The sequence below is a fragment of the Schistocerca piceifrons genome, chromosome 9, assembly GCF_021461385.2.
Source record: "Schistocerca piceifrons isolate TAMUIC-IGC-003096 chromosome 9, iqSchPice1.1, whole genome shotgun sequence".
In the NCBI taxonomy this organism is placed as follows: Eukaryota; Metazoa; Arthropoda; class Insecta; order Orthoptera; family Acrididae; genus Schistocerca; species Schistocerca piceifrons.
The window spans coordinates 148,789,514-148,813,432 of NC_060146.1; the positions used below are offsets into that span (position 1 = coordinate 148,789,514).

Below are 23,919 nucleotides of genomic sequence, written 5' to 3' on the forward strand. Positions count from 1 at the left end.
GACGATACACAGGGTGCAGATGTGTTCAAGGAAAAGGAGAAAGTGGGGGAAGGGGATGAGGTCATAGAGGATGCGCGTGGAGGACGGAAGGTGGATACGGAAGGTAAGGCGGTCTAATATAGCTGTTTCTAGAAGTTAAATAAATTTTATTATGAACAGTTAATGGTGGGATGTTCGGGTGGGTCAGAGATTGTACACTCATGCACTTTGGTTTCATATATGTTATCGCACATAAATTTTATGTTCGAGGAAATGAGCTATCGTTTATTGCATATTAACTCAAAGGAATTAGACATAGTGTGCCATCACACTGTCATTACTTATAGAGTATCTAATCAAAGATATACATATACCCCCACGAAATGCGAAATTTGCCACTAAATGTCACGATTGGCAGATCCGTCTGTGTAACAGAAGGTGGGAACTATAGTGAGCAGTAGTAAGAGCTGAATGGGTCAGTCAAGAGAGGTTAGCGACTCCGTACATGGGCTAGTCACTGGATATCTCCTGAGCACCAAATCCATCAGTGACATTTCAGTCCTTCTGAAACTGCCAAAGTCGACAGTTGGTGTTCTGATCGTGAAGTGCAAGCACAAAGGAAGAACAACGGCTGAACTAAGACCAGACCGTCCTCATGTGATCTACTGGGAGCCCCTCGAGTACCGCGAAGGGTGGTTGTGTGTCCTCAGTTATTTTCTGGATATATTCCAATCTCTGTCTTCCTCTACAATTTTTACTCTCAATAGCTCACAAATGTTCTATCAACCCGTCCCTTCTTCTTGTCGGTGTTTTCCACATATTCCTTTGGCTGGCTCTGAGCACTATGCGACTTAACTTCTGAGGTCATCAGTCGCCTAGAACTTAGAACTACTTAAACCTAACTAACCTAAGGACATCACACACATCCATGCCCGAGGCAGGATTCGAACCTGCGACCGTAGCGGTCGCTCGGTTCCAGATTGTAGCGCCTAGAACCGCACGGCCACTCCGGCCGGCACATATTTCTTTCCTCGCCATTCTGTGGAGAAGCTTCTTATTCCTTACGTTATCAGTCCACTTAATTTTCAACGTTCTTCTGTAGCACGACATCTCAAATTCTTCGATTCTCTTATGTTCTGGTTTTCCCACTGTCCATAATTCAGTACTCTACATTGCTCTCTTCCAAACGTATATCCTCAGAACTTTCTTTCTCACTGATGTTTGAGACTAGTAGACTTCTCTTGACCTGGATAATCTGCCTCTTATATCACCATTGCTCCGTCCACCACTGGATATTTTGCTTTCAAGGTAACATAAAATCCTAAACTTCGTCTACTTTGTGATCATTAGTTTTCATGTTAAGCTTCTCCCTATTCTCAGTTCTGCTACTCATTACTTTTGTCTTTCTCCGGTTTAATCTCCATGCATATATTGTACTCACTAGACTGTTCACTTAATTCAACAGATAATGTGATTTGTCAGCAGCTTCACTGACTATAGCGATGTCATTTTTATTTTTTATCATTGATATCCCCTCACCTTTAATTGCAGTGCCACTCTTGAACCTATCTTTTATTTTCACCATTGTTTCATCGATGTATGGATTGAACAGTAGCAGGTGAAAGACCACATTCCGGTCTTAACCTGTTTCAATCCGAACATTTCGTTCTTGGTCTTCCAGTTTTGTCGTTCCCCCTTGGATCTTATACATATTGCGTATTTAAGTCTTTTCTTGTAGCTCTGTTATTTTTCTCAGAATTTCGAACGTCTTGCACCATTTCACATTGTCGAATGCTTAGATCAACTAACCCTGTGAACGTGTCTTGATTTTTCTTCAGTCTTGCTTCCATTATCTACCAGAATTTCCTCTCTCGTGCCTTTACCTTTCCTAAAGCCAAACTGATCATCATCTAACAGATCTTCAGATTTTCATATTTCTCTTACATGCTTCTGTATATTATTCTTGTTAGCAGCTTGGATGCATAAGCTGTTACTGATTGTCCGATTGCTCTCGCTATCTTCGTTTTCCCGAAAGTCAGATGGTATATTGTCATTTTCACACATTCTACACCAATTGAAATAGTCGTTTTTGTTGCTACTTCTCCCATTGATTTTAGAAATTCCGTTGGAATGTTATGTATCCCTCCTAACTTACTGGATTTCAAGTCGTTCTAAGCTCTTTTGAATTCTGATAAGGAATCCTCTATTTCATACCTACTGACCGTGATTTCTTCTTCTAACACGTCACCAGACTTGTCCTCCCCCTCATAGAGGCCTTCAATGTACTGTTTACACCTATCCGCTCTCTTCTCTGCATTTAAGAGACGAATTTGTATTTCACTCTTTTCACAATCCTTGTTTTTAATTTCATCGAAGGCAGTTTTCATTTTTCTATATGCTGTGTCAGTCCTCCTGACGGTAATTTCTTTTTCGATTTTTTCATATTTTTCATGCAGCCATTTCGCCTTAACGCCCCTGCAGTTTCTGTTTTTTGTATTCCTAAGAGATTTGTTTTTGCGTGCTCCGGAACCTACCTGTATTTTTTTGTATTTTTTTGTTTCGTCGATCAACTGAAGTTATTCTTCTGTCACCCATGGTTTCTGCGCAGCTGCCTATCTTGTACCTATGTGCATATCTGTGACTCTGGAGTTAAAAATAGTGGGCTACAGTTGTCGAACAGCTCCTCATAAGCCGCATATTTTTGTGGTCAGTGCTAAGCAACGCTTCAGATGGTGTGCGGAGCAGCAACAATAGATGGTGGATGACATGTAACGACTGATTTGTATCAACGAATCACACAATTCCCTGTGGAAATCCGACAAAATTTTGATTTTTGCCAAAAAAATAAAAATGCTACTTGCCATCGGTGCCAACAGTGAAGTACCGAGAAAGTCGTGTTATCGTTTTGGGGTTTTTTCACTTGTCATGGTGAGGCAACTTATTGCGCTGAAGAAAAAAGGTAGTGCGGAAGGATATGAACACGTTTTATAGCATTGCGTGAGCCGCGCGGTGAAGCCGCGCGTTTTGAGGCGCCTTGCCACGGTTCGCGCGGCTCCCCCCGTCGGAAGTTCGAGTCCTCCACCGAGCGTGGGTGTGTGTGTTGTCCTTGGCGTAAGTTGGATTAAGCAGTGTGTAAGCCTAGGGGCTGATGACCTCAGCAGTTTTGGTCCGATAGGAATTTACCATCAAAAGCATTGCGTGCTGCATATAGTAGAGATACAGTTGGGATATGATGATTATGCCAACGTGATAACGAATTGTATCACAAACCGCCACCTGTGAACCAGATGTCCGTCAACGATAATATTCCTGAAATGGACTGCTCTACCCATAGCCCCCACCTGAACCCATTACCACACATTCGGGATAGGCTAGAACGTCTTCGCTCTAAAAGCTTCCGACGTCACTACGTTTTCTTTCATCTTAGGGTGAATGGTCTATGTTACGTCCACAGACATTCTGACACCTCACAGAAATTGCACCGCAGAGTTCAAGCCGTCACAAAGGCAAAGGGTTGACACACCTCATACTGCAGTCCACGAATTGTTTTCCGGATACTTTCGATCAGAAGCACTTTTTGTACAAGTGTCCTTCCAAATGTTAACAATATTTCTCTGCTTAAGTGTAACATACCGTAAATACATTCTGTAGCAGTAACTTTTGAACATTACAACTCGATCTCCAAATGTCTGCAGTCATATTATACAACATTCTACACCGATAGCTAACTATTAATGTTCCTTAATATATATATATATATTTTTTTTTTTTTTTTTTTTTGCCTTTCGCTCATTCTGCAAACAAACGCCATTACTTGCATCTCTCTATTGAACTGTCTCCGCCTCCCTGTACGTACAATTTTACGTTCGGCCCAGCACTTCCACAGTAGAATACATACATGTGCACTATTTTATATATGTTTACACATGTTACACAATATAGAAGGCGTAAACGAAACAAAGAAAAAAAGCAATAATTAATCTTTGCAAATTTCATCACAAAGCATCTGTTTGGACAGGTGAACCGTAACGTTTACCACAGGAACCGCCGTAAATCCAGTCTGATTCACTTCCCAGTCTGGAGCATTCCACGTTAAGCTATAGAAGACATGCCTAGATTTACTTAGCTCGTCTACGAATACTACCGCATTTCGGAGATTCTGTGGACAAGTAACCCAGGTAATATGGCACTGTCATCTTATACAAGCAATACGGAAATAAATAACACTTGTTAAAAGATTATTACCGTGTTATCTTCAGAACTGCGTCCATTCAAAAGGTTAAGTACGTTCAATAAGAATGAGTCATAAACATTCAGCTTTGTAAACATCACGAGTACATGACGTGGCGACCCGTAACGAAAGTCGCGCATTCTGAAATGATATCGTAGGTATCGGAGAGAGGTGTTATCGTGGGAAGGGGCGTGTCGCAGAGAGGGTTCAATCCACTTATCACAGCTGAGCCGGTATGTTTTGACGGCAGCTGTTGAACAGTGCGCGTTAATTGACTGATATCTGCTCGTAACTGCCGTCGGATGAAGTCCAATCGCCACGCCTTGGTAAATGATCTCATAGCATTTCCAGAAATGTCAAGCAGTCTCTAGAACTCCAGGATGAATTTCACTCTGCGCTCGTTTGAAACTTCCTGAGCCCCGGACCGGGGCGGGTTTCAAAATTTTGCAAATTTGTGGTAATATCCTGTGGGACCAAACTGCTGAGGTCATCGGTCCCTAGGCTTACTCACTACTTAATCTAACTTACGGTAAGGACAACACACACGCCCATGCCCGAGGGAGGGCTCGAACCTCCGGCGGGAAGAGCCGCAGAAACCGTGGCAAGACGCCCCAAGATCGCGCGGCTACCTAACGCGGCCCAACGGGTTTCGAAACAGGGATCTTCCCATGAAAGGTAGGAGAAGAGTAAGCAGAGCTATCAGGGCCGCTTGTGAGTCATGTGGGTTGCTCCGTCGGTAAAGCATTTGCCAGCGAAAGGCATAAGTCCCGGCTTCGTGTTCTGCTCCAGAACACAGTTTTCATGTGCCAGGAAGTTTCAGTATCTAGAATTGTTGAGGGAAACTAAACATTCAATCCAACCACCACATTTCAAAACGTGCACAGTCTTAAGATGTAGAGGGTTTCGCCGTTTTCTTTTATTTCCATAAGTTATTTACTTATTTACGCTGATGCCATTAGAGTCTTAATGTTCTCTCCTACGTATAAGCAGCCGCTTTCAAATTTTACCTTACATTCGTTACGAGACATGGTATTCTATGCCACGACAGAAATAATTAAAACAGTAGCGGCAGTTTGTATTTGTTTTCGAAACGGGAAATAATAAAGATAAATTGCAGGAAGGCAGATTGAGACTGACGGCTGTGGGACTAATGGTCGTGAGAGGAGAAATGGGAGATGGAGAGAAATGAGAGTGTGGTAGAACAAACGTAATGAAGAGAGGAAAAGGAAATTTACTTGCCCAATAGAGATATGAGAAGTGAGACAAGTGCCACCGGGAGAAGAATATAGCAACTACTCATTTCTCCAAGCAGAGACCCATATTTCGCAAAACACACATTTTAACATCCTGTTTATAGGAAAAAAGCTAAAGCGGGGTGTATTTATTACAGGGCACCTTATTCCAGAGGCGGAAAGCGGCAGTGGAGAAGACGCCTCGAAATGTTGTTATTTCAATGATGGAAAGAAGTAGGCCTTGATACGCCTGGGCATTGAGTCAAACAGAGCTTGGATGGCGTGTACAGGTACAGCTGCCCATGCAGCTTCAACACGATACCACAGTTCATCAAGAGTAGTGACTGGCGTATTGTGACGAGCCAGTTGCTCGGCCACCATTGACCAGACGTTTTCAGTTGGTGAGAGATCTGGAGAATGTGCTGGCCATGGCAGCAGTCGAACATTTTCTGTATCCAGAAAGGGACGTACAGGACCTGCAACATGCGGTCGTGCAGTGCATTATGCTGCTGAAATGTAGGGTTTCGCAGGGATCGAATGAAGACTAGAGCCACGGGTCGTAACACATCTGAAATGTAACGTCCACTGTTCAAAGTACCGTCAGTGCGAAGAAGAGGTGACAGAGACGTGTAACCAATGGCACCTCATACCATCACGCCGGGTGATACGCCAGTATGGCGATGACGAATACACACTTCCAGTGTGCGTTCACGGCGATGTCGCCAAACACGGATGCGACCATCATGATGCTGTAAATAGAACCTGTATTCATCCGAAAAAATGACGTTGTGCCATTCGTGCACCCAGATTCGTCGTTGAGTACACCATCGCAGGCGCTTCTGTCTGTGATGCAGCGTCAAGGGTAACCGTAGTCATGGTCTCCGAGCTGATAGTCCATGCTGCTGAAAACGTCGTCGAACTGTTCTCCCAGATGGTTGTTGTCTTGAAAACGTCCCCAACTGTTGACTCAGGGATCGAGACTTGGCTGCACGATCCGTTACAGCCATGCGGATAAGATGGCTGTCATCTCGACTGCTAGTGATACGAGGCCTTTGGGATCCAGCACGCCGTTCTGTATTACCCTCCTGAACCCACCGATTCCGTATTCTGCTAACAGTCATTGGATCTCGACCAATGCGAGCAGCAATGTCACGATACGAGAAACCGCAATCGCGATAGGCTACAATCCGACCCTTATCAAAGTCGGAAACGTGATGGTACGCATCACAACAACGTTTCACCAGGGAACGCCGGTCAACTGCTGTTTGTGTATGAGAAATCGGTTGGACACTTTCCTCATGTCAGTACGTTGTAGGTGTCGCCACCGGCGCCAACCTTGTGTGAATGCTCTGAAAAGCTGATCGTTTGCATATCACAGCATTTCCTTCCTGTCGGTTACATTTCGCGTCTGTGGCACGTCATCTTCGTGGTGTAGCAATTTAATGGCCAGTATACTTTAAATAAGGAATAATAAAGCGGTTGTACGGATGATATAGTCGGATCTTTACCAGGCGAATAAACCTTTCTTTGATGAAAGAGCTCTGCTGCTGCCACTTAATTATACGAAAATAAGGGAAAAAGTATTGAAAGAGTACATCTGGGGATCAGTATTGTGTGGAAGTCAAACGTGGACTTCAGAGAAGACGAAACTGGAAGCATTTGAAATGTGGTACTGAGGAAGAATACAAAAATTTGGAAGGGCGGATGGGGTGTGAAATTAGCGGCGAGGAAAGAAATTTGTAGAAAATACTTACAAATAGAGGGACGTGCAAGCAGCAGTACAAGGGAAAAATACTGTTTCTGAAATCAGAGAGTGAAATGTGAGAAAAACGTTGTAGAAGAAGTCGCGTGTTGTGGTTAGATAGAAATGAGAAGACTAACACCAGATAGGAAAAGGCGGAAGACTGGATCAAATCGTTTGAAAGACTGGTGAAAAAAGTGTCAGTGAAACACTCCTGCTACTGACAGTCGTCGACGCTTGTTGGTTACAAACTGATAACAGGTTACTCCACTTCTCGAACATTCTAGAAATTGAAACTTCCTGGCAGATTAAAACTGTGTGCCGGACCGAGACTCGAACTCGGGACCTTTGCCTTTCAAGAAATTATTTCCATGCAGCACAGAAATGTGTACGCTACAGCCAGAGTTTACCCAAAACGCAAATAATTTGTTTAAACACTGAAATTAATCAGTTTTCCTTTGAAGAAATTTTTTTTTTTTGGGGTACAAAATGATGTAAAGCGTTTGTGACGTTCGCCTGTTTTATTTCTTCGCTGATCGTCCTCGGTGTCGACGTACTGCGTTGTTAAACTGGCTGAAAAATGGGGGCTGGGGGGGGGGGGGGGAGTTCAACACTAACTACTGTAAATGATGTAGCCGACAGCTGCACAGTTGCGTTTCACAGTTCTTTACTTTCACTGTTCGTAGCCCCCCCCCCCCCTCTCCACCCCTAATAGTACACAGTTAACTATTGGCAAATTTTGATAAGCCTCATTAATAGATTGCAGGCAGACATCAGCATACTCCTACAATAGTTTACTGTTGACTATCTATGAGCAGTGTAAACATAACCATACAGTTCATAGTACTTGCAGAATAATACGGTACGTATTCAACAGACACTGTCATTCTTTCAACACACAAGCTATTTGTGTTACACTTATTCCACTGTTAAGTTGATGCGTCGTTGTTGTTCTAACTAGCACAGATTCTTCGTCTGAAAATCAGCCTTGGACTGACTGTCTCGTGACCAAAAATCGGGCCTTTATATACCAACAGAATAATAGGTACTGAAACTATACATTGTTTGATGTTTAATATTACATTACTCATTAAATTAACTGAATACATTGAAAAATTGGTTCTTTTTAACAGTTTCTTCTACCACTAGGGTTAAGCCGAATTATTTGTTTAAATGACGAAATTAACAGATATAGTTACACAACAAATACTTTTGACGAAACTGGTAATTACTTTGGGATTAATTAAGAGCTGGTTTTGCTAGCATGTTTTTGAATTAAGCCAAATAAATACATTAAGAATTGTAGTGATTCCGAATGTTTATCATTACTGCAATATTTAAAGTCAACAATAGAATTTAAGTCACGGAAGAATTACTCATTTCACCCTATAATGAAAGATATTAACTAAGAATAATCAAAATAAATTTGGAAATTGATGACATACACAAAATTAGATATGGTGTTTTATTCTTTAAAACTGAGGGCCAACCTTTCTCTTTTATGAAAATGCAGATTATATTTACGTATGTTAATGGTAATTAGTTGAAAGTGAAAAAACGAATTTAATGATGGCAGAAAAGAGAGGAAATAAAAAGATCCCAGCTTGCTTCGTCACACGTTGTATCTTGTTTTCCCGATTAACAGTGAATGCTATTTCTTTCACAGATTGTGTACGTCTGCCGAAATCCGAAGGATACTGCCATATCGTACTACCACCACCGTCGTCTGCTGATGAACATGCAACTCTCAGTGGACGAATTTATTGAAGCCTTTCTCGAGAATGTGGGTAAGTGGGTTGCAAGCGTAATTAGACAGAGAATTCCGACTTTGTTGCGATAGAGATACAATGGCTGGCCAAAAGTACACGAACAACCCTATGTAATGCGGAAATGACCACCAGATATCACGATAGGCGGACCTGATAGTATAAGAGGAGGGGTCGGGACGAGTATTGTATAGTCAGTAAAGAAGCAGTAACAATGGATCGGTCCCTCCGCCGTGTCTTATGGTAGGTACCACCCACTCTGGCTTATATTCCTCGCCCATCTGGCGACGGACATACTGTAGGTCGCACCTGGTGGACCAAAAATCTGAAATGTCTATAAATACTATTCAGAATTATTTCATGAGTTTTTAAAATAATGTGACCAGAAGATTGGTAGGACACATTCTGAGGCATCAAGGGATCACCAATTTAGTATTGGACGGTAGTGTGGGTGGTAAAAATCGTAGAGGGCGACCAAGAGATGAATACAGTAAGCAGATTAAGATGGACGTAGGTTGCAGTAGTTATTCGAAGATGAAGAGGCTTGCACAGGATATGGTGCATCATACAAGTGTTCGGAAAAGACCGCACCATCAACAACTAGTTTGTGAAAGAGTCTACCACTATCATGTTGTATCTTGACACCATACAAGTGAAGTTATTAAAGCATAACAGAGGCTTGAGAAAAGCGTTGAACTGGCAGTTTGATACAGCTGGGTTTTATTAATCATTAACATCAATGTCAGCTGTGATACTAAACATGATCAAGATGGAGTTGTCTGTCACTTGAGAGGCGATCTATTTTAATTGCAACAATCTATCTCGTTTTGTTTTAGGCAACTGCTCTCCGTACTGGAGCAGCGCGCTGGAATTCTGGAAACTCCGAAACGAGCCAAACATTCTATGGAACACCTATGAAGTAATGAAAAAGGTGAGCATAGGCTAGCATGTAATGTAACGGCTGATTCGCTGGAGTCAAAATGTTATGAAATGTTTGGTAGTGGTTTCATGGGGCAGACTCTACGTCTTTAGTCTTCCTTCTGTCAACACTTTAGTGTGTTGAGGGCGCTTGACTCATCAGGGACTACAGGGAAGGAAGGATTAAGCCCGAAGCGGACATGTACACTACTCTGCTCGAATTACATCAAAGGAACTTAACGGCCCCGTCAGAAGCTACATCAACAGCGTCACACGCTTTCACTCTACGAGAGACTGAAATTCTGAGGCACTGGCTCAGACGGATGTCCGAAGTGCTTATGGAGGTGATCGCATTCGATACAGGTGGTTATTACGAATTTCAACTACAAGGGATTAGTGACATGTAACTGATTAACTTTATGTATCTAGAAGAGGATTACAAAGAAATGGAATCAGATGGAGTATAGCACTAAAGATTCGTGTATCAGACGCTATACTTTTTTTTCCGGAGCATCTTCAGTTCTTCAGTGGATGTGCTGGAACATTACGTGACTTTTTCGCTGTCACATATTCGTCACAGATTTAAAAAGAATTAATGCAATTTTTATGACTAAAAGAAAATAGGAAAGGCAAACCTACGTTTCCCGCATTTGTAGACGTAGAGCCGGCCGCGGTGGTCTAGCTGTTCTAGGCGCTCAGTCCGGAGCCGCGCGACTGATACCGTCGCAGGTCCGAATCCTGCCTCGGGCATGGATGTGTGTGATGTCCTTAGGTTAGTTAGGTTTAAGCAGTTCTAAGTTCTAGGGGACTGATGCGCATAGATGTTAAGTCCCATAGTGCTCAGAGCCATTTTTTTTTTGTAGACGTAGAGAAAGCTTTTGACAATGTTGACTGGAATACTCTCTTTCAAATTCTGAAGGTTGCAGGAGTGAAATACAGGGAGCGAAAGGCTATTTACAATTTGTACAGAAATCAGATGGCAGTTATAAGAGTCGAGGGACATGGAAGGGAAGCAGTGATTGGGAAGGGAGTGAGGCAGGGTTGTAGCCTATCCCCGATGTTATTCAATCTGTATATTGAGCAAGCAGTGAAGGAAACAAAAGAAAAATTCGGAGTAGGAATTAAAATCCATGGAGTAGTAATAAAAACTTTGAGGTTCGGCGATGACATTGTAATTCTGTCAGGGACAGCAGAGGACCTGGAAAAGCAGCTGAACGGAATGACAGTGTCTTAAAAAGAGGATATAAGATGAACATCAACAAAAGCAAAACGAGGATAATGGACTGCACTCGAATTAAATCGAGTGATTCTGCGGGAATTAGATTAGGAAATGAGACACTTAAAGTAGTAAATGAGTTTTGCTATTTGGGGAGCAAAATAACTGACGATGGTCGAAGTAGAGAGGATATAAAATGTAGACTGGCAATGGCAAGGAAAGCGTTTCTGAAGAAGAGAAATTTGTTAACATCCAGTAGAGATTTGTGTCAGGAAGTGGTTTCTGAAAGTATTTGTATAGAGTGTAGCCATGTATGGAAGTGAAACGTGGACGGTAAATAGTTTGGACAAGAAGAGAATAGAAGCTTTCGAAATGTGGTGCTACAGAAGAATGCTGAAGATTAGATAGGTAGATCACATAACTAATGAGGAAGTATTGAATAGAATTGGGGAGAAGAGAAACTTGTGGCGCATCTTGACTAGAAGAAGGGATCGGTTGGTAGGGCATATTCTGAGGCATCAAGGGATCACCAATTTAGTAATGGAGGGCAGCGTGGAGGGTAAAAATCGTAGAGGGAGACCAAGAGATGAATACACTAAACAGATTCAGAAGGATGTAGGCTGCAGTAAGTACTGGGAGATGAAGAGGCTTGCACAGGATAGAGTAGCATGGAGAGCTGCATCAAACCAGTCTCTGGACTGAAAACCACAACAACAACCTACAGATCAGAGTCTAACTCATTATTTGAAAACAAGGCAGATTTCCCTGATCTAGGAAACCGGCTGGAAGCCTCCATATTTTTGTGTAGCCGTTGTGGTTTCGTAACATTTCAACTGCCATTTCCCGTGTGTAGTGTGACATTTATTTTTGTGTTTCCAACTTTCGCGGTTTTTGCTTTTACTTGTACACTGAAGCGCCAAAGAGACTGGTATAGGCATGCGTATTCAAACACAGAGTTACGTAAACAGGCAGAATCTCTCATTTCTACTGCCAACCCCATATGTTTTCACAACCATTTCTAGCATCCTTCTCCTACAATGCATTCAAAACCACCGTGATCATTAGATTTTCATTTAACTTTACGTCCTGCTTGCGACGTCGACATGCGTACTTCAAATATCGTTGTCGGCGTTGGCCTTTCTATCGAATCTGTTATGACGCTACCGCCGCAGTCTGATCAATTTGGTAAAATCTGCCGTGGCAGCGCCAGCAAAATGCCAGCCTCTCCATCACATATTCATATAATCTGTGATTGTCCTCATGAGCTAGTTTACAAAATGTATAACACAATACATGATTGTCGTCGTCTCTCGTACAACAGTTGGACGTCGTCTAGTTCGTCTCCACACATTTTTTGTTCGTCGTTAGCTTTGTCGACCAGTGTCTCGCCTTCCCTTTGGATCGGAGATAACGTTTCTTGGGGTGACCTCACATGTTTTGAAAAATGTTTTTTTAGATCCCGCTGCCAGACATCATTTTACGTGAAATTTCTTAAATTATTTTAATATTGCAGCGTCTTTCGAGGTATGGAAAAAAAAACTATTACTACAAGAAGCTTTCAAACGAACACACAAAGATTTTTATGCTGTAGTATTTAGATTCAGAATTATGACTTACTCCGTTAATCAGAAATGGATGTCTTTCACATGCGGAATATAAAGGTTATAGGATGAACATCGAAGTCTACACATGTTAAATATTTTTGTATTGCCATTTTTGCCTGATGATAAGGTGTCGAACCATGGTGCAGTACTACAACAACATACATACGCCAACACAGAAGTGACCCGTTAGCGCTAGGACATTGCATATATGATAATGAATAAATGACTTATTATCAGTTATTACTTGCCGTTTTCTTCCATAATATAACATCTAATGACGGCCATCTTAGGTCTGAATCAGTAATGACTGTGTCATAATGTGACTCGGTCTAAAATAAACAGAACATGTCATTTTGCCTTTGTCTAGTCCGTAATGTGATGCTTTCTGTTCCCACTATACTGAGTATACTAGGAACAGGAAGGATGTACGTTAGACGTGTTCCGCTAAACATTTTAAGAGGGGGAACGTGGACTAACGAAAGGCACGACTCTGATGACGCCTTTCCAGCTTGTCGTAACTCTACGGCAACTCACGGAGCGTTTGCGTGAGACGAAGTTTTGCTGCCGCCTACCAATGTATACAACTTACTCACGTTTTGTGTAACACGTCTTGCCGACATTTCAGGATCATCCACAACTCGCGTCGCTGATTAATTGACGCATCCTTTTAGAAGTTGCTAAATTCAGCCAAAATCTTTTATTAGCCATAACGCCGTAAGTAAACATTTCCGGACCTTTTTTCTTGAGTTTTACTTATAGAATATCATATTAAAGTATTTGCATATATTCGTGAATCACCCTGATACTTGATCATTCAATAGGCTTTTCTGCTTTGGTTTTTTGTATGTGGTAATTTTGTTACATGGTTAAAAAGTGTTTTTTATTGTTTATTATAATAATTTTCATATCTTCTTCTCTAGAGGTTGGCTTCTGAGTGTGTTTGCTTAGGTGTTCTGAAAATGTGGAGTGGTTTCTCGGATACTTCCAGGCCGTCATGTGACTTCTCTGTATCTGACATCAAACGTTCTGTGTGCTTGTCTCACGTATGTGCCTCACAAGTGTTATAACGTAATTTATATGTACCTGCTTCTGGTATACGTCTATGTCTTTCATCAGTTTTGTGACGTATTTTAGCATATGTTATGTTTCTGCCTGTCTTTTGAAACTGTTGGTGACTTTATACGCGAGTTTGTGTTTGTATGACATTGAGTACCGTCTTGTGCCTTCTCTTATATTTACCTTGTTATTCTGTGTAGTTGTTACGGTACTGAACGTTTCTGATTGTGTGTGGTTCTGTTGTCTTTGTGTTTTCTGTTTTTATTTTAATTTTAATTTTGTTGTTTAGCTTCATGACTATGTTATCATTGTAACCATTGTTTTTGGCTACCTGCATTATTACGTCAAGTTCTTTTTGGTAGTGAGGAAGAGACGTAAAGTTCATGCTCAGCAATTACGACTTACAGCACAGTTTTCGGTAAAATTTCTACAGCTAATGACAGAGGAATAATAGTGATCCACAGTAACTAATGTCAAGAAGAGGAAAGTTGTGAAGAAAAAAGTTCGTAACGTGAAAATGTGCTTATGTTTCATAAGTGAAGTTATAGTGTGACCTTCAGCAAGTCAACAGATGAGAGGAAACGCAGATGCCAGCCAGAAATTCGAATAACTTTAAGTAATCACTTATTTACGTAAAAAATAAGACATGAACTGTTTTATAATCAACAAATATCGCATATCAAAAGAAAACTGTATCATTCTAGTTTCTACTGAACATACCTTAAAAGTAAAAGGCGAAACGTGTGTGAAACTATTAAAATGCACTGCAAGAAGAAAAAGGCGTTTTTTATTTGCAGATGAATATTTCTCTGCTTGCTGCTGATGATGGCCACGGAAACAAACTTTTTCCTCAGTAGTGTTTCGCTACAAGAACATCCTTTTCCGTTCAGGGAATGCCGTTTCAGTTCTCGGATTATTTCTCCATTACTCGCGTGTTCAGCGATCCTACCAGGAACAATCTTACGGCACGCCTCTGAATAATCCGAGATAGTGGGTGTCCCGAACACTCTAGCAGCACAATACTCAAGACTGTAGCACACTGGTATTCTACACATAGCCTTCTTTGAAGATGAATCACATTTCCCTGACCAATAAACCGAATCCGAGCATTCGTGTTCCCCTGTACCGACCTTACGTGCTCGTGTTTTTAATATGGTTTTGCAGCATTATACAAAGATAATTCATCTATCTGACTGAATCAGACAGGCTCACCAGTTATTTTGTATTCGACCATTACGGAACTGTTTTTCCTAATCATCTGCATTTGCGCATGCAACGGGACGCTGCTGAAACTGTCTGTGTAGCACCCGTTTCATGTTATTTCCCGTCTCATACCTTGTTGTTTCTTGCTTAAAGTCTCACAAATGACGTTTACTTGTGAAAAGAATACGACAGTGCGATCTTTCTTCATTTCTTTTCAAATCAGCAATCTCTTCACTTTCCGTGATACCAATTCGATTCTAGACAGAGTACGCTAAAGAACTTGCCCCCCTTCTAACAGCCGTCTACTGTTAGTCTCTACAGGAACGGAAGGTTCCAAATGATTGAAAAAGAGCACAGGTAGTTCCAGTTTTCAAGAGGGGTCGTCGAGCAGATGCGCAAAACTATAGGCCTATATCTCTGACATCGATCTGTTGTTGAATTTTAGGACATGTTTTTTGCTCGCGTATCATGTCATTTCTGGAAACCTAGAATCTACTCTGTAGGAATCAACATGGATTCCGGAAACAGCGATCGTGTGAGACCCATCTCGCTTTATTTGTTCATGAGACCCAGAAAATATTAGATACAGGCTCCCAGGTAGATGCCATTTTCCTTGACTTTCGGAAGGCGTTCGATAGAGTTCCGGACTGTCGCCTGATAAACAAAGTAAGAGCCTACGGAATATCAGACCAGCTGTGTGGCTGGATTAAAGAATTTTTAGAAAACAGAACACAGCATGTTGTTATCAATGGAGAGACGTCTACAGACGTTAAAGTAACCTCCTGCGTGCCACAGGGGAGTGTTATGGGACCATTGCTTTTCACAATATTTATAAATGACCTAGTAGATAGTGTCGAAAGTTCCATGCGGCTTTTCGCGTATGATGCTGTAGTATACAGAGAAGTTGCAGCATTAGAAAATTGTAGCGAAATGCAGGAAGATCTGCAGCGGATAGGCACTTGGTGCAGGGAGTGGCAACTGACCCTTAACATAGACAAATGTAAAGTATTGCGAATAGATAGAAAGAAGGATCCTTTATTGTATGATTATATGATAGGGGAACAAACACTGGTAGCAGTTACTTCTGTAAAATATCTGGGAGTGTGCGTGCGGGACGATTTGAAGTGGAATGATCATATAAAATTAATTGTTGGTAAGGCGGGTACCCGGTTGAGATTCATTGGGAGAGTCCTTAGAAAATGTAGTCCATCAACAAAGGAGGTGGCTTACAAAACACTCGTTCGACCTATACTTGAGTATTGCTCATCAGTGTGGGATCAGTACCAGATCGGGTTGACGGAGGAGATAGAGAAGATCCAAAGAAGAGCGGCGCGTTTCGTCACAGGGTTCTTTGGTAAGCGTGATAGCGTTACGGACATGTTTAGCAAACTCAAGTGGCAGACTCTGCAAGAGAGGCGCTCTGCATCGCGGTGTAGCTTGCTCGCCAGGTTTCGAGAGGGTGCGTTTCTGAATGAGGTATCCTATTCCCCCTAATTTTACCTCCCGAGGAGATCACGAATGTAAAATTAGAGAGATACGAGCGCGCACGGAGGCTTTCAGACAGTCGTTCTTCCCGCGAACCATACGCGTCTGGAACAGAAAAGGGAGGTAATGACAGTGGCACATAAAGTGCCCTCCGCCACACACCGTTGGGTGGCTTGTGAAATGTAGATGTAGATGTCTTGACAAAATTCTTCCGAATGAAGATTGGGTGGCATTCTTCTGGGATGACGTAGCTGGTGGCTTGTTTGCAGGACCTGGGCGCGGCGATCCGCAAGACGGCCGCCTTCTTGGGCAAGGGCGTGACGGAGGAGCAGGTGAGGCAGCTGAGCTTCAGCAGTATGAAGGACGACCCGGCCACCAACTACAGCACCGTGGTCCAGAGGCTGAGGGCCGGCATCGGTCTGCCGCCAGCGCCTCCCGACCAGGCCTTCATGACGGAGGGCGCAGTGGGCCGGGCCAGGCAGCGCATGTCTCCGGAGGTGGACCGCCGCTTCGACCAGTCGAGCCGGCACAGCATTCGTGGCACCGGGTACGATGGCCGCATCTGAGGCCTACCGTGGCGCACCTGTGTCTGACAGGTTGCCCGTTTGGCAGGGGCCAACAGCATAATAACAACATGTTTACAGAAGGCAGCTACTTTGCCACACTGCCTCCTTACCCCAGTCACGTCTACAGAAACAGAGCGCAAACAACTATCCTTCTCCTCGACTGCTATTTACGAGTCTGCACGGCTGCACACCGGCCGAGTAGTGGGACAATGTCGAGCAGTCTAGTCAATTCAGAAGTGAAATCAGCGGTCATCTGCGAGATATCAACAAGTTGCCAATCAGTAGTTGTCGATTTACTTCCATGTAATCTTCATGTTATCTTCTATGGTCTATCAATGTTTACAGACTGGCTAATGCTCTTCAAACAAGCGCTCTGGATTTGACTTAGAAACTGGGACTGAACATTTATTTTGTTTGAACTCAGCATCTAAATGACCGCTTATGGACATGTATATTTTACTCTCACACTCTTCTTACGAGATGAACCGTATATAGTGTGCCCTGAATAAATATAGTGATTTTTATTAGTTCTGGCAATTCTACCTATCATGTTAAACTGACATTTATTTTATACGCAATGTAGCACACTGTGACGACAGCCTCAACACGTTTGAAACCGGCTATCATTACCAGTAGATCCATGAAACACATGAGGCACCGAATTCAAATGCCTGATGTGCGACCAGTCATAACATAAAGTTTAAAACTGCTCTGCTCTCTCCCAACGGAACTTCAATCGATTCTCACTTTGATACAGTTAAACAAATTCCATTCTTCAAATTCAGACCCAACACGAATCCTTTATTTATACCTGCACTGTAAAACCCTCTCTTCTCTTTTCCAGTTTCTCTTCCTTCCCCCACTCCATATCTGTTTCCTGCCACCCGATTACCCTTCTGCCCCTAAAGATAGATCCTTTATCATTTAGCTACAAAATAGCAGGTCAGAAACTTGAAGCAGTTAATACCATAAATTATCTGGGAGTACGCATTAGGAGTGATTTAAAATGGAATGATCATATAATGTTGATGGTCGGTAAAGCAGATGCCAGACTGGGATTCATTGGAAGAATCCTAAGGAAATGCAACCCGAAAACAAAGGAAGTAGGTTACAGTACGCTTGTTCGCCCACTGCTTGAATACTGCTCAGCAGTGTGGGATCCGTACCAGATAGGGTTGATAGAAGATATAGAGAAGATCCAACGGAGAGCAGCGCGCTTCGTTACAGGATCATTTAGTAATCGCGAAAGCGTTACGGAGATGATAGATAAACTCCAGTGGAAGACTCTTCAGGAGAGACGCTCAGTAGCTCGGTACGGGCTTTTGTCAAAGTTTCGAGAACATACCTTCACCGAAGAGTCAAGCAGTATATTGCTCCCTCCTACGTACATCTCGCGAAGAGACCATGAGGATAAAATCAGAGAGATTAGAGCCCACACAGAGGCATACCGACAATCCTTCTTTCCACGAACAATACGAGACTGGAATAGAAGGGAGAACCGATACTCAGGGTACCCTCCGCCACACACCGTCAGGTGGCTTGCGGAGTATGGATGTAGATGTAGATGTAGATCTCACCTGAACCCTCATTTTAGATCTACACCTGCAGGCCTACAGAACTGTATTATTTCCCATTGCAAGTCCTTAATCTCAATGAATGTATAGCGCATCTTCTCAGTATATGCCCCTTTTTGCATTATCCCCTTCTTAATCTATTTTAAATTTATTCTTTGATTTTAAAATAAGAAAAAACAACTTTATACACTCCTGGAAATTGAAATAAGAACACCGTGAATTCATTGTCCCAGGAAGGGGAAACTTTATTGACACATTCCTGGGGTCAGATACATCACATGATCATACTGACAGAACCACAGGCACATAGACACAGGCAACAGAGCATGCACAATGTCGGCACTAGTACAGTGTATATCCACCTTTCGCAGCAATGCAGGCTGCTTTTCTCCCATGGAGACGATCGTAGAGATGCTGGATGTAGTCCTGTGGAACGGGTTGCCATACAATTTCCACCTGGCGCCTCAGTTGGACCAGCGTTCGTGCTGGACGTGCAGACCGCGTGAGACGACGCTTCATTCAGTCCCAAACATGCTCAATGGGGGACAGATCTGGAGATCTTGCTGGCCAGGGTAGTTGACTTACACCTTCTAGAGCACGTTGGGTGGCACGGGATACATGCGGACGTGCATTGTCCTGTTGGAACAGCAAGGTCCCTTGCCGGTCTAGGAATGGTAGAACGATGGGTTCGATGTCGGTTTGGATGTACCGTGCACTATTCAGTGTCCCCTCGACGATCACCAGTGGTGTACGCCCGGTGTAGGAGATCGCTCCCCACACCATGATGCCGGGTGTTGGCCCTGTGTGCCTCGGTCGTATGCAGTCCTGATTGTGGCGCTCACCTGCACGGCGCCAAACACGCATACGACCATCATTGGCACCAAGGCAGAAGCGACTCTCATCGCTAAAGACGACACGTCTCCATTCGTCCCTCTATTCACGCCTGTCGCGACACCACTGGAGGCGGGCTACCCGATGTTGGGGCGTGAGCGGAAGACGGCCTAACGGTGTGCGGGACCGTAGCCCAGCTTCATGGAGACGGTTGCGAATGGTCCTCGCCGATACCTCAGGAGCAACAGTGTCCCTAATTTGCTGGGAAGTGGCGGTGCGGTCCCCTACGGCACTGCGTAGGATCCTACGGTCTTGGCGTGCATCCGTGCGTCGCTGCGGTCCGGTCCCAGGTCGACGGGCACGTGCACCTTCCGCCGACCACTGGCGGCAACATCGATGTACTGTGGAGACCTCACGCCCCACGTGTTGAGCAATTCGGCGGTACGTCCACCGGCCTCCCGCATGCCCACTATACGCCCTCGCTCAAAGTCCGTCAACTGCACATACGGTTCACGTCCACGCTGTCGCGGCATGCTACCAGTGTTAAAGACTGCGATGGAGCTCCGTATGCCACGGCAAACTGGCTGACACTGACGGCGGCGGTGCACAAATGCTGCGCAGCTAGCGCCATTCGACGGCCAACACCGCGGTTCCTGGTGTGTCCGCTGTGCCGTGCGTGTGATCATTGCTTGTACAGCCCTCTCGCAGTGTCCGGAGCAAGTATGGTGGGTCTGACACACCGGTGTCAATGTGTTCTTTTTTCCATTTCCAGGAGTGTATAAGCAATGAAAATCGTCTTTGAAATAATTCTAAGAACCTACGTAGGTATTTCACCTCATTGACCGTATCAGTTTATGTACTTTAAAACGAATTGGTGTGGAGAGTTTATATTATTGATAGGCCAACGTCTGCCAGAATGGTGCGAGGGAGATGAAATAACAGTAAAGGAAAAATAATACTTGTTTTTTTTTCTCGCACCTCCCTTTCCTAGGGCGTCTAAGAATCCATTTCATCAACAGAAAAACTCAATTTCAACATGCAACAAGCTGCCCAGTAATAATCTAGCCACATGTCATGGTGCACCAATGAACCCGTGTCCCATATATCTCACCCGTTATGCCTTTCACATACTCTTCGACTGCAACTTCATCCAGCTACCACTTCGAAGCCACTCACGTTGTCCCGATATAGATCCAGTTTACGAACTACAACCTGTAACACTTTATCCCAGCTTTACCCCAACGACATCAGTGGTACTGAGGAAGAGATATGAAGATTTCGATGACGAAAATTATCGACATGCTGTCTCATGTAAATTAATTTTGGAATGAAATGTTCCAAGTGGGAAAGGAGTAGACTTCAGTCTATCAAATGGTTCAAATGGCTCTGAGCACTATGGGAGGTCATCAGTTGCCTAGGACGTAGAACTGCTTAAACCGAACTAACCTAAGGACATCACATACATCCATGCCCGAGGCAAGATTCGAACTTCCGACCGTAGCAGTCGCGCGGTTCCAGACTGAAGCGGCTAGAACCGCTCGGCCACCACAGCCGGCTCCATCTATCGAAACCAACGGATTATACAGTAATGAACCAAAGCATTATCACCACTTGCTTAATAGCTTGTTTGTCAGTTTTTGGAACGAAATACATCACTGATTCCGCGTATTAGGGATCCAACCGTTTGTTGATAGGTTTGTGGAGGTAAATGGCATGCCCACTATGCACAGGTCATGTAATTTGCGTAAATAACTGGCCGCTGATTTGTGGACGTGGTGCAGGCGCCCGATAGCGACACAGATGGGTTACATAGGAATGCATCAGGCGATTTCTGTCGCAGAGACATCAGCGCGAGTTCACTATAATGCTTCTCAAAGCACAGTAGCAAGTTTCTGGCTCCGAGACACGGACAATTACACTGCTGAAAGATGATATTGCCGTCAGGAAAGACATCAAGCATGACGGGATACAGGTCCCATGCTCGTGCAGGAGAATGTCTCCCATAGCATAATACTGCTCCCACCAGTCTTCGTACATAGTGCGCTGCACGTATCGAGCCATCATTCACCTTGATGATATCGTTTGTGGAGGCGACCATCGACCTAGTGTAACAAAAATGTGATTCACCCAAAGAGACGAGACAGATTACCATCTAGCCTACTTTATAGACAAGCCCCTGAACCCCACGTTCTGCGAAGAGTCATGGACATCCAATCATTTAGCGTCTAGTCGTATTTTCGGTGTCTTTCTACCTCTTTCCACAGATGTTCATGGCAGTAACTCATGAACATTCGACCATCTTCGCCATTTTCGAGATAGTATTACACATGTTAATCTGCCCCATGTCAAAGTCGCTTATCTCAATGGATTTCTCCACTTGCAGCCCATATCTTTGCTGGGGCGATCTTCCGTCCATGTCTGCTCTGCTTACATACTTCCTGTTACAAGGTCACTTGCCCACAACGCCACCAGGCACAGCCTACATTGCGGTGTGCAGGGGTCACAACATTTAGGGATAGGAGTGTAAAATTTAACACAAGTTATTCATGAAATGTAATACACTGCTTCCAAATCAAATTTATTGACAGTAAGGTAACATGTATGTTTTGACATGAAAATAATACAAATATCTATACAGAAGATACATTGAATAATATTGGAACAAATAAGCCCTCGGTCACAAACATTAAGTCAAAGTTGACGTGGTTTCGACGCCACTATGAGCGTCGTCTTCAGAATGAGACTAACTGTTCTAAAACATATTAGGTATATAGTACATTAATGAAATTAAAGTTTGTACTGACTGGAAAAGATGAAGTACTTACAAGTCACATACTAAAAAAGATCTAAGCCGGAAAGGCGACGTCGTGAAACTTGTGAGATGGCGAGCCGCTAAGGCCTGCTCGTACTGTGAACAAGGGTTGCAACGAGACTGAGTTGCCCACTTTAGAAAGTGTGGGCAAGTAAACATGATGTTGCTACGAGCGCCATCTAGTCTAATTCTGAAGACGACGCTCATAGTAGCGACGAAAGCAGGTCAATTTTGATTTAATATTTGTGACCGAGGGCTTATTTGTTCCAATATAATTCTGACACGGTCACTGAACCTTAGCAGATATGTTCAAAGTTTTACATTGAATAATGTTTTGAATGGTTACATCAGTGGCATTGTAAGGTGGCAGCTCAAATGAATGTTAGTTTCGCAGCTTAGAGGAGATTTTATACATCCTAACGAGTAGATGGATATGTCACATGACATACTTCGGTGACAGTGAGCAGATTTGCCTATCAAAATGTACTGTATGTAATCTAAAAAGGTATGACACTCGATTCAACGGTATTAGGACACCTAAACCAAATCCTGCATGTCAATGAGCAAAAGGTGAAAAAAAGCTGTTTGAAGAGACGCTTGAGTTTGGGATGTACCTGGGTTGCGCAGGCCATGGCCCACGTACCGTGGGAGACTCTTACCAGAGTGTGACCTGCGGTGAACGCAACAGGCACTCCACTGAAGGGAGCAGGTGACCGGCAAGTGCTGCCTGTAACGGATAAATTCTTTAGAAAGTTGTGTTGGGGACTTTCCAGATGGATACAAACAGGCCTGAGATGCAGTTAAAAGAGACTCGCATTTTCTGATCGCTGGAAAGATCCGTGGTGCTCACATGATGTACGCGTGTAGCTTCAGGAGTGGGCACAATATATCTGATTGGCTGAAATAAACTCGGAAGGAGTAGAAGTGCCGAGATTACAGCAATTTTAAGGTACACACTTAGCGATTGACGGGGTAGTTTCCACGAGTTAAAAGAAACGCTGCCATTGGTAAAAAAAAAAGCCGTGACACGAAGCACGAAAGAACACAGGTAGGGCCAATATGTTACGAAAGACAGAATACTGAAAACTTCGACGACTGTCCTCTGAACTAGCATCAAGTGTAGTAGAACAGCGCGCTTCACGCTCTGCATGACGCAAAAAAAGGAATTTTGTGTGAACACTGCATTCACTTCGGCTGATATTCACCTAGATATTAGCTGAAAGGTCGTTGAGCTCCAATAGCGGAGAAACGAATCATCCACGTAGTTACTTGTTCTCATGAGAGACCATTGAAGTATACATGTTGCTCCATCTATGCGCCTGTATACCGCCATATTTTCTAGACTAGGGATGAGTGCATGTTTTATCACCTAATGAGAAACATAGGGCAGTTTCGACTGATAAAATTTTTTGATTAACCTTTTATAGGATTTTCAGAGGGCGAGGGCAGCCATACAGCCGACAACACGTCGCAGGTAAAGGCAAATGCCGCTGGCAGAGGCGAAACAAATATTGGATCACTAGCTTGCGTCCTCTGTGAACAAGAGCAACCTTGAATAGTCTTTTGCCTACCTTGTCTCAAAAACTAACCACCATCCATATACTTGATTGTCACTCTAAACAGTACCAAACTTAGAACCTGGAATAGGATGATTTGACGTAATATTGGCCAACTCAGACAGTGCTTCACTGTCTAGGTGTAAGAA

The 23,919-nt window shown here is 43.4% G+C and overlaps 1 protein-coding gene across 1 annotated transcript in view; it reads left to right on the top strand.

Annotated features, from left to right (window-relative positions):
- Nucleotides 1-16,997, top strand: part of LOC124716774 (luciferin sulfotransferase-like) — a 39,047-nt gene extending 22,050 nt beyond the window's left edge. Inside the window, exons 2-4 of the mRNA XM_047243321.1 lie at nucleotides 8,850-8,970; nucleotides 9,786-9,880; nucleotides 16,701-16,997. Of these exons, the coding sequence (XP_047099277.1) occupies nucleotides 8,850-8,970; nucleotides 9,786-9,880; nucleotides 16,701-16,997 (513 nt within the window). The remainder of the gene's footprint in view (nucleotides 1-8,849; nucleotides 8,971-9,785; nucleotides 9,881-16,700) is intronic.
- The last annotated feature ends 6,922 nt before the right edge of the window (nucleotides 16,998-23,919 follow it).